This window comes from Ruditapes philippinarum, unplaced genomic scaffold (genome assembly GCF_026571515.1).
Source record: "Ruditapes philippinarum isolate M1 unplaced genomic scaffold, ASM2657151v2 ctg21581_1_1_1_1, whole genome shotgun sequence".
NCBI lineage: Eukaryota > Metazoa > Mollusca > Bivalvia > Venerida > Veneridae > Ruditapes > Ruditapes philippinarum.
This window is the reverse complement of record NW_026851973.1, coordinates 1-12,706: the sequence shown is the minus strand read 5'-3', so window position 1 is coordinate 12,706 and position 12,706 is coordinate 1. Positions and strand designations below refer to the sequence as shown.

The 12,706-nt window shown below is 31.3% G+C and overlaps 1 protein-coding gene across 1 annotated transcript; it reads left to right on the top strand.

Annotated features, from left to right (window-relative positions):
* Window positions 1-2,402: 2,402 nt before the first annotated feature.
* Window positions 2,403-5,964, top strand: LOC132744377 (uncharacterized). Its single transcript, XM_060733089.1, has 4 exons — window positions 2,403-3,130; window positions 3,706-3,828; window positions 4,407-4,536; window positions 5,199-5,964. Exons 1-4 carry the CDS (start codon window positions 3,017-3,019, stop codon window positions 5,666-5,668), a joined length of 837 nt encoding a protein of 278 aa, XP_060589072.1. The 5' UTR covers window positions 2,403-3,016; the 3' UTR covers window positions 5,669-5,964.
* The last annotated feature ends 6,742 nt before the right edge of the window (window positions 5,965-12,706 follow it).

The window sequence follows — 12,706 nt, the reverse complement described above, 5'->3', positions numbered from 1 at the left end:
TTCGCATTTGACTGCATTCCTAACCCTAACCCTAACCCAATTCCTACTCAAACCTCGTATATTGAGTGGGTTTTTTTTTTTTTTTTTTCATAATGTATTTTTTAATGTTCAAACTCAAATTCAATATAAGGAGGGATCTTTAAAATACACTGTGACAGACCAATAAGTTGTATTGTTTAGATTATTTACAGTTTAACATTCTTTCTAACACCAAGTACAAATAAAAGCTTTCTTGAATAATTAGATAGAAATTACCGGTATTAGAACATTTATGTCTTAATAAAGAATGCGATAAGGTACAAAATGTATTTCATAACCTTTCACAACATAAATACTAGCTTCTAAAGGAGATACGTATAATCCATTGTTACTATGGGCAGCATGATTCATTGAGACTAGGTATATTTTAGTAACGTTTGTGCTTTATAATGTTTGTGAGAATAATGTGTATACTCTGAATAACTTATATGTTTTGAAAAATACCTAAAACATTCCGAAATATTTGTGTTCATTTCAATCTTTGTGTATATTTGTTGGATCAAATTGATATAGATTGAAAGAATTCGGCTAATCCTGCAGCAAGACTTTTGTCAAACCCTGAATGTTGCGTTTTGGAGGCTATGGGGCACCATCCGCCTGCATCAGTCGTCTCCTCCTTCGCAACTTTTGTTCTGTTTAACTCCTTAAGTTTTTACAGTGTTTATTTTGTTCTCATTTTCATCATAGCTTTTTGCATTAAATCAAAGATAAAACATTTAAAAGTAGTTTGTTGACATTATGCTTTTCTTTATCCTCTTGTTCCTATTTTCCTATTCTTTGCAATATTATATATGCGATTATTTTAATGATACTGCAAATATTGCATATTAGTACAAATGTTATAAAATCAAACGTAAATAAAATAGCGAGAAGTAAAATTGAAAATATTGCAGATTCGGTTTGATTGAGCCTGTTCATGGCCGTAATGGAATGTGTAAATTACTGTTCACGCCCCCTAGCACAGGCTCAAGCCATATTCGCCATTTCAACTTGTAAAATTTGGAATTATGAAGCATCCGCAGATGTGTTCATATATCGATTTTCATGGAACCTTCAATGTGACACGTTAGTACCATTCCATTAAAAGCGGCATATGACCCCCAAGTAAAAAAATGCAGGTGTCCTAAACGAGAAAACAATCGGTGGAAATAAGTAAAATTGAATTTTGAAAGGGAATCAGAGGTTATGAAGCCTGCATAACCCAGATTATTCGTCAAAAGACAAATTTAATAAAAGGCAACATATCTTAATTGTGATTCAACAGTTATCAAGTGAGAAATACTGGAACCAACGAACAAGAAAATAACCGAATAGAAACAACCAAAATACCACAAGCACAACAATAATGTCGTGCTGAACGTTCTTTAAGGATCGGAAATATAACATTCCTGATTGATTGCACTCGGTGACTGTTTACAGCCTCCACACGGTACAATTAACGCTGATGTGATGTTAAAATAGAGAGAAAGAAAGAATCCCTAAAGAACGCACAAAACGAAAGAATTTTAAATGCTGCAGGCTCTGTTTGCTTGAGCCTGTTCACGGACGGTAATGGAATGTGCATGTTACCGTCCACGACCCCTTGCACCAGTTTAAGTAGTATTCATTATTTGATATGAACTGGTGAAATTTGAAACTATGAAACATCTGCTGATGTGTTCATATGGCGGTTTTTACGGAAACTTCAATGTAGTAAGTTAGTACCATTCCATTAAAAGCGGCATATGATCCCCAAATGAAGAAATTAGTATGGCCTAAACGAAAAAACAATGGGCGGACCTAAGTAAAATGGAATTTTGAAAGGGGATCAGAGGTTATGAAGCCTGCATATCACAGATAATACGTCAAAAGACAAATTTAAAAAGCAGGCAACATGTCCTAAGGGTAATTCAACAGTATTCAATTGAGGAATACTGGAACAACCCAACATGAAAAAAGCCGAATAAAAAGAACAAAAATACAACAAGCACAGCAATTATGTCGTGCTGAACGATCTTTAAGGATCGGACACATAAAATTTCCCTGATTGAAAGCACGGGGTAACAATTTACAGCCTCCACACGGCACACATAACGCTAATGTGGTGATATAATAGAGAGAAATAAAGAATCCCTAAAGAACGCACAAAACGACAAAATTGAAAAATGTTGCAAGCTTGTAATAGGGACTAAATAAATACTATAAAAAGGTTGTCCTACTTGGAAGAGACATCAATATCAATATGCTTATAATTTATATTTTGTTTTTATAAAAAAAATTCGCTAGAAGAAATTAACATGTTATTGCTATGCAATAATTGCTCACATTTTATATGTATCGCAAACTTGGAAATAGCATATGCAATTTAACCACTTAACGTCGGCCAAGTATTTTCTTTAAATATACTTTTTGTTTGAAAGTAATGTGTTCAAAATTAGGAAGTTTGCAGCGAAATTTTAAAACCATAAAATCTTTGAAAAGTTATTCATTTACAAACAAATTAAAATTGTGAATGTATAGGGAATATCTATTCAGACCTTTACATAAGAAATATAAAAATTATACCCCTAACAAAATATCAAGTAGGAATAATATCAATTACTACAACCTTTTAAACTCGATTTTATTTCGATTATATCAGGGTAAACGTTTAATAAGTTCTATATTTTGCTAACTACTTTAATTGTGGAATATTAAAATACCACACGATTTGCCATGCAATAATTTATTTGCAGCAAATAATATGTTAATATATATATTTATATATGCAATTGAATTTTAACTTTCAAACACTTTATATTAGCCAGTTTAATGGTAAAATGTTGGACCTATATTTTGTTTAGTATTGATCTTGCGCTCTTTTAATCGTGTTATTTTGTGTTTGATATACCTTGTCTTTTTTCTGCGTCTTTGTTTAACTATATAGAATCAGATGAGACGTGAGTAAGATATACGAATGTTAATAAGAGTTGTTTAAAATTCCTTAAAAAAATTGGAAATGACTCGAAGGGATGCTTTTAATTTCTGTTGTGTTTTGTTATGTTTAATGGTTGCAGCAACTTTATGGACAGGCCTGTGGAATAAGAATTACAATATTGACTGGAAGAAAATGGTAATATTTTTGCAATAAATTTTATCGTAAATTTTACTGCTTTTGATTGCAATAGATACATGTTTGTTCGACACTAAAATTAATGTACAGACAAAAGTTTATAAATTTTAATTATACCCGAACAGCAGTATAATTTCGTAGGAACACAGCAAAGATATAAATCTAAATCAATCTTGAAAAAGAACGATGTTGCAGCATGTGGAAGTGCTCGAAGAAACATTTATGTTCCCACGTGATTTATAATCATATCATTTTCAGTATCATTATATCTTTCTGATCATTCCGGATTAATATAAGTGATAATTTGCTACGCAGCAGTTGTAAAAGGTTTTCCCCGGACTTTTTCTGCGTGTTGTTGTATATCTACATTCTCTCATCCCTTATCGTGTTTGAGTCCGTAGTGATCAGTTTTTACCATCAGTTTAGAGCAAGATAAATATGTACATCATGCTCGTTACTTTTTTGATATGGAAACCACTGAGATACCGTCTAAATTTAATTAGTTTTAAGTCAAAAAGGGCTTATCAATTACAAATTTAGCTGGTTCGTGATTAATGTTTTTAATTTGCATTTAGTACATGGAAACAGGGTCAAATAGCAATGTCAGACAGGACAAAAACATGCTGATAAGTCAGAGAAATGATCTTGCAAAATTGCTGAACAAGAAACAGCAAATTATCGGGCGAATGAAATGCAAGGTAGTGTATTTATTTGAAAAAAAAATTATAGTAAATGCATTTTTTGTATAAAGCAACCTAATGTTTATGTGGTACATGTATTAATTTACTGATTGAGTTCGAATGATATAGACAAATTATAAGAATGGTTGTTTTATTTTTCCCACTCTAACAAGTTATTCTATATTAAGATGATTAAAAAAGAAGAGGGAATCAGTTATTTCAGACAAAATATTTGTTCTTAGACAAATAAGGGAGACAAATGTATTACAAATATATGATGCATACGAAAACAATGTGTTAACACCATTTAGGGCGATAGGTGTATTTCTCTATGCCATTACTTTTATATGCTTGTGAGGAATAATGAGAAAACTTTGGAATCAATTATAACGAATATTTCAATATTTTTCAAAAATTGCAATGGCGCTTGTATATTCATATAATTTGTTTTATTACAAGGATATTTCTTATGACACACAAATACGCATTTCAAATATTTTTTCTTTGTTTTTTAAACTGTCGTTTAAACGTAATATTTATCATGTTTAAGATTAAAATATGGAGCTTATTGATTTGACTTGAATCTGTTTTAAAAGGAGTTAAACAGAACAAAAGTTGCGAAGGAGGAGACGACTGATGCAGGCGGATGGTGCCCCATAGCCTCCAAAACGCAACATTCAGGGTTTGACAAAAGTCTTGCTGCAGGATTAGCCGAATTCTTTCAAGGTTAATTACAATCAATCTATATTAATTTGATCCAACAAATATACACAAAGATTGAAATGAACACAAATATTTCGGAATGTTTTAGGTATTTTTCAAAACATATAAGTTATTCAGAGTATACACATTATTCTCACAAACATTATAAAGCACAAACGTTACTAAAATATACCTAGTCTCAATGAATCATGCTGCCCATAGTAACAATGGATTATACGTATCTCCTTTAGAAGCTAGTATTTATGTTGTGAAAGGTTATGAAATACATTTTGTACCTTATCGCATTCTTTATTAAGACATAAATGTTCTAATACCGGTAATTTCTATCTAATTATTCAAGAAAGCTTTTATTTGTACTTGGTGTTAGAAAGAATGTTAAACTGTAAATAATCTAAACAATACAACTTATTGGTCTGTCACAGTGTATTTTAAAGATCCCTCCTTATATTGAATTTGAGTTTGAACATTAAAAAATACATTATGAAAAAAAAAAAAAAAAAAAAAAACACTCAATATACGAGGTTTGATCAAAACGTTACAGGCTCGATGTACTTCTAGCATTTACACTGACATTTACACACAATGCCTCGATTCTGATATCTTATTAATGATTACTGAACGAGTCCTAAGACAGTTTTACTTTTTGATTATATTTCTTCTTTAAGGGAAAAACATTGCAAGTTTTGGAGACGGACCAGGAAGATTTAAAAGCGCAATACTTGAAACAGGATTAGTAAAAACATATGATGCATATGATGGGGCCCCTTTTTGTGAGATAACAAGCAATGGTCTCGTGCAATTTCTTGACCTTTCGTTACCACAGTTTGGCTTACCCGTCTACGATTGGATATTATGTCTAGAAGTAGCCGAACACATCCCTAAAGGTTATGAGGAGGTTTTGATAAGCAACATAGTTCGACATGCACGTGAAGGTGTCATTTTGAGCTGGGCAAGGCCTGGACAAAAAGGTTATTCTCATATCAACAACCAGTCTCCAGAATACGTTATTTCTTGCATGGGAAGACTTGGATTTGAACTTCATACAAAATTTACTGACCAAATAAGAAGTAGAACTACACACAAAAATCTTCAACGCAATATAAATGTATTTTTAGAAAAGAAACACAGTCAGTAGATGACTTATCATATAATGCTTGATTGAGATGTTATAATAAAAAAGTCAAATATTTAAACAGGATTAAAAGTCAACTGTATTCTTAAGGAAACAGTTACCACACACAAACACTTTTATAAAATGATAACATTTGAAATAAGTCTTAAAGTAACGTTGAAATGAATGATTGCAGGGGTTTGTGCAACAATATTGATAATAATAATTTCACTTGCACTTCCAATTTTAGTATAACGTTTATCAAAATTCATTAATGTTTACAAATGCTCTTAAAATGTTAATAAACGTTTATTAACCAAGCGTTGTTGTTACGTACGTTGCACAGGTAACAATTACGTTCCAGTTCAGTATTTATTGTAGAAAAAATCAAATCGAAGTTTAAACATCTCAGAGTAGTTGTATCGACCTTAGCAATATAATTACAATTCTAACAAAACAGTTTTATAGAAGTTGACTGCTTACCTTTTCCTTGACATGTTGTGATTTCTTTCAAAGTTGAACTTTAAACATTATGTTCTACTGAATGCCTTATCGTGTAAATTAGAGAAAATAAGAATCCCTAAAGAATGTGTAACACTGCAAAATTGCAAATGTTGCAGACTTCGTTTGATTGAACCTGTTCATAGACGGTACTGGCAAGTTCAAAACTACCGTCTACACCCCTAGCATCGACTTAAGCAGAATTCAATATTTAAACATGAAATGGTTGAATTTTGAATTTAAAAACATCTACAGATGTGTTTATACAGTGGTTATCATGGAACCTTAAATGCGACACAGTAGTGTCATTCCACGAAAAGCGGCGTGTGATCCTCAAGTAATAAAAAGCATGTTCCCAAAACGAGACAACAATGGGCGGAACTTAACTAAATGTAATTTAAGTTTAAAAGCAGGCAACATATCCAAAGGGCGATGCAACATATTTTTAAGTAGGAATATCAACCATAACCCTAGAAAATGCCAAATAATTAAAAATAAAAATACCACAAACAAAACAATAATGTCGTGCTGAACAATCTTCAAGGATCGGAAATATAATGTCGCTGAAAATTTGAACTGGGCAACATTTTACACCCTCCACACGTCAGAGACAATGTTGATGAGGCGATAAAATAGACAAAATAAGAGTCCCAAAAGAATGTCCAATACGGCAAAATTGAATATGTTGCAGGCTTGTGTTTTATTGCGCCTGTTCATGGACGGTACTTAAAGTGTAAAACTACCGTCCACACCCTCTAGCACCTGCTTACGCAGAATTTTATATTTCAAACATGGAATGGTAAAATTTTGAATTAGGAACATCCACAGAAGTGTTCATACGTTGGTATTGTGGAACATTAAATGCGACACAGAAGTGTCATTCCATGAAAAGCGTCGTATGGTCCCCGGGTAATAAATAGCTTGTGCCCTAGAGGAGGAGACAACAATAGGCAGCACTAAACAAAATTGAATTTTGAAAGACGATCAGAGGCTATGAAGCCTGCAAATCGCAGATAAGACGTAAAAAAAGTTAAAAAGCAGGCAACATATCCTAAAGTGATTCAAAATTATTCAAGTAGGAATATTGGAATCACCTAACTAGAAAATGTAAAGAAAATGCCAAAATAATTAAAACTGAATATACCACAAACACAACAATTATGTCGTGTTGAACGATTTTTAAGGATCGAAAATATAACAGGGACCTCAGCCAATGGATGATATTTTTGAAATGGTTGAATGCTGCCTGATTACCAAATATAGTGTTTGAGATCCCCATTGCTGCGCACGGTTTCTTAATTCAAGAATGATACATAAAATTCCATTAAAAAGCTCCAATTCACCCAATCAAATTGATACATATTTTTAACTAAGAAATTTAATTACCAAACACTCTAAGGACATTATTTATGGGACAGAATATAGATTTAATTAGTTTTTTTATGTATGTTTCCTATAGCTTCCAAAACGCCATAACATCTATCTTTGGAAAAAAACTGAGATCTGATTTAACCCTGATGGCTAAAAATTTATACGTATAAGACAGTTTCATATGTGCCTGAAACAGGCAATATCACATGTGTGGATTACGTAAGTCAATAATAAATGTAAACTCTGGTGGGAAAATAAATTTTATATAAACTTCCAATACTTTATTGACTTTCTATGAATTTCTGTATTGAATTAATTGAAATCTACGCCAATTTATTATATTTTGTTTCGAAAAAAGTTCTTTCTATTAATGTACAGTATAATGGGTGTTGAATAACAGAGACCTCACCATCAGAGAATAGAAACTCCCATTCTATAGTGACACAAATGTTCTTAAAGTTTTTCATTCGATATAGCTCTTCAATACGATATATGAAACAATTTTATCACAATATATCTACCTTGCTACAAACAAAAAGGCGTCACAGTTGAAATGTTTCTCGAGTAAACCATAAAAATATATATAGTGTTTCAAAACACATAGCTTTGAATTTGTTATCTTACATTCATCAAAAATATTACATGCGTGGCATTGTGTAAATATATGCTCACTCTCTAAACTGTCATAATATATATCTCGTTTTAAATGTTTACAATATTTACCTTCCTTGCCAAAATTGGCATTTTGGGGGTCAATCAATATTCGATATAATACAAAATACTTTTTATAAAAAATCATTTAAACAGCTCATTTAATTAAATCGTGAAATTCTAGATTTATACAAATAAGACAAAATGATTAAGCACCAAAATGTAAAATATTTATATTAGTTTTCATGAATAATAATAAGAGATTTATATGTTATCTCAGGCATATAATATATAAAAATGAACCTCAAAATGGCGGACAGGGGAGTAGATAATTGCTATGTCAAAAACATATATTGAAGTCGTTTCAAAAGCAATTACAATGGTAAATACTGTGATTGATATTGTTAATGTAAGCCAGAATTAAAACAAAGTACATTTATTGATGTTTTATAAATCATTAAAAGCATTTTACAGTATAAGTAAAATTTGCGCTTTATCTATCTTTTTTACCAAAAATATCTTCTTTTTTTTAAAATATTGTTTGTTAAAGTGAATTGGTCAGAAATAGAAGGTCTGTTATACAATACTAAATAAAGTTGATAAAATTAAATTTTAGGACCAGACAAAATAACAACCACAAAATAATTATATATGGATGATGTTGGCAAGCGCTGTATTTCTTTTTACATGCGTTTATGTTTTTCTGAACAATTACTAATAACAAAGTTATGTTTTCCTCACAAAGTTCCCATGCAATAATACACTTATTACAGTTTTGCCAAAAACAGAAACAAAGTTGGTTGTGAAAATAAAATGTTATAATTGAATGATACTAGTTAAATTCACATGAACGAAATTTTAGCAGTACTTACTTAACAGTTGTTGCCGTTCCACGTCGGAATACTGTTTTTGAATATCATTGATAAAATATATTTTCATTTTAGACAAGACAGATAAATATCATCTGCATTGTTTGTTTAGGGTCCGCCTGGGCTCCTTGCTACAAGTTCTTGTTGCTGGGTCGTGTGGGGGTTGCGATTATTGAACGCCGCCTTTCTCTGTTGATCTTGTTTATGATAGTTTACAGTTTTGAGCAGAATAAAGATATACCTTCGTTGGGTTTTAGTTACATGTACATAACTATTATTTATCTGCAAAAACACTTATCGCCTCGTACCGATTTGCAAATAGAAACATCTTTGCGACTATTGATTTTGTTTATTTATTGGATATCAATAAACTTGTATACTAGCACTGATATGAGTTAGGGTTAACCCTAACCCTACATCGAATTTGTACTTACTTACAATTAAGGAAACAAATCAAGTTAAAAGAACTGAATATTTATTTTGATGTTATATTCAATTAACATATATCAACGATATGGACCTTTAAGAAAAAATACTTTATATGATATAAATGAAAAATAATATATCAAATCACAGTAATACTATTGAGTTGTAATTAAATTGTCTGTTTATGGATTACATTCATCAGTACAAAATTACAATACAGATATTCCCACCACAATCTTCCTCTTGACAAAAGAATATTAGGAGATTACATGATTTATTAATTTTATAACTGTCAGCGAATCATTATCTATTATCTACAGGGTTATGCGTTTTAGGGCCTTTATTTATAAAAAATTCGGTTAAAGGTAGGATATATTGTGATTTTCTGTAACCCTAATCATAGATTTTCCGCGCAGAGGTTCAATGAATGCAGAGGTCTGCGTTCAGTGAACGCCGCCTTTCCTTGATGATCTTGTTTATCATATGTTGAATCATTTGAACTTTGAAAAATAATAGGCGCCAGGTAATCGATTCGAATCCAATCCCTGAAACCACCATCCATATTAGCTATGAAGATGTATCTAGAAACAAAATCCCTCCTTACATATAGTCACATATAATATTGTGTCGAAATGACGTGAAACCCAATCAAACAAACAAACTTTACTGACTACTTGGTCGCCTCCTTTTGAAAATAGAAATGGGGTATTTTTTGTTACTTAGTATTGATTCTTTATTTCTGAAATTTAGTTAAATTTTAAGTTTAAAAGAGGTAATGAAGTAATATTATAAATCAATTGAAAGCGTTTTAATAAAATTATGTTGTAAGACGATCTGATTTATTTCTATCTTACGAAATATGAAACAAGCAATTTTTGTAAGTTTATTCTTACGTAATATCGGAATGCAACTTTCTTATTACTTAATTGTAGTATCTCTCTTTGCATCAATGAAAATAAATTCAAATGAATTTTGTGCTGCCTCGATAAAAAGAAATATATTTTAGTTCCTATTTTCTGCCATTCTTTCATTTAGCCTACAATTCTTATGGCCATTAACATCTGTTTAAGTCCTTTCTTTTATCTGAGTTTTGTAATAGTTGCTAATTTATTATTCAAATCTTTAAATCTTGACATAATTGTATTCAATATGGTAAACAAAATCACCAAGAAAAGACGGTATCAATTAACGCAATATCCACAGCAACCGGCCACAAGAACCAGTTGAAAGGAGCCCAGGAGGATCCCAAACAAAAAAAGGGCGCAAGGCAGAAACTAGGGGCAAAGAAAAGATACTTATCGTAGACAAGAAAACAACAAAGGACACAAACAGAAGTGTCACCATAACACTATGAAACAACAAAGACATACATCTGAGGAACACAGAGGGGCGCCACCTTGGCGCGATCAGCAGCATAGTTACTGCTGGTAAGTTTAAACCGGTTAATGGCTCAACAAACCTATCTGTTACCCCCACCATCCTCCTTTAAAACGAGGCATTGTAAATTTAATGATTCCCCGACAATCGAAATTCTAACAGTTGTCATATTTACAAAAAAAAAATGTGAAATAAGTAAAAAACAGAAATGATGATGTAGATACATATAAAAGTAAACTCAATGACCATAACAAAGGTACTCAATGTTAAGGAAGACAAATCAACAAGAAAATCACCTACAAGTAGGGTTGGATATCGCTTTTCACGAAACGGTCCGATACCGATACCGGTACTGACAAAACGATACGGGTATTTTATCGATACTGATACTGATACTTTTACAATAAACAGCCACCGGAAAATCTTTGCACCACCGGGATAGTGGCAAACTTCACTACCATTTATACTTGCCCTAAACACTCAAAAATCATTTCATCCGATAGATTTAATGTTAATTATTAATAATTGACTTCATTTAAAGCTATTTTTAATTTTTTTCTTATCAAAAATTGTATTTTAAAAAAAAAATCCGGGCGGAATTTCATGTATTCCGATCGGAATTATGCTGTCCGGGCGGAATTATTTAAATTCCAATTGGAATTTATTCCAACATTATTATTTATTCCAACGGGAATTTCAATTTTTATGAAATTGTCGAAATACATAAACACATGCTTAATATGTATTTGTATGCATTTTCTTGTTGAAATAACGTCTATTTAAGCATTTTTCGGAAAATCCGATCGGATTTTTTTCCATTAAATTTAACTGGAAAAAAATCCGATTGGAATAAAACCCAACTGGACATTATTCCAGTTGGAGTTTTTTCCAATACTTTTTATTGGAAATAAATCCTATTGGAATTAATTCCAATTTAAAAGGAACGGAAATAAATCCAATTGGAAGGTAATATATATTAATAGTTTTATGTACTTCCCGGACTAAATAAAGACAAAATATGGGCCGAAACGTGTTAGAGCCGATTTTTGCACGGGCCGATTTGATGTAATACTAAACTGCTGACGAATGATGATATATATGATAATTTATATAAGAAACTGCTAACTAGTTTAAATAAAGAAGCGTTATCGAAAACTGCTGACAAGTTAGATAAAGAAGGAAAAACATTGAAGATGTCAATTAGGTGTCAACTAGCTATTAGTGTTATTCTAGGCGACGTCGAGAGATGCTTGATAAGACGTATTTTCAAGATGACACTATTACAAATAATAAATATTGATATATAAATAATAATTGATATATTTCTCAATTTCTATTGTTAAATTATCTTATTTCAGTATGTTAATGAAATGTCTTCTATGTGATATATATTGGATAAAATTTAGAAAATGTAGTCATAATATGGTGATCTTACATATAAAAGAATATCATATTCCGGAAAATATATGAAGTGAGTGAGTGAGTGAGTGAGTTGGTGAGTGAGTGAGTTGGTGAGTGAGTGAGTGAGTGAGTGCACTCATTTTTTCATTCATTTTTTCATTCATTCATTTTTTCATTCATTCATTTTTTCATTCATTCATTCACTCACTCACTCATTGTTTCATTCATTCATTCATTCATTCATTCATTCATTCATTCATTCATTCATTCATTCATTCATTCATTCATTCATTCATTCATTCATTCATTCATTCATTCATTTCATTCATTCATTCATTCATTGGATGATTACTTTAAATTTCTTAGACCGTACCATCAATCATTTAGCTGTAAAATTGGGCGGGGTTTGGCTTATGCAGTTCTTATTTTCAATTACCAATGAATAAAGGAATTCTCATTCGCTAAG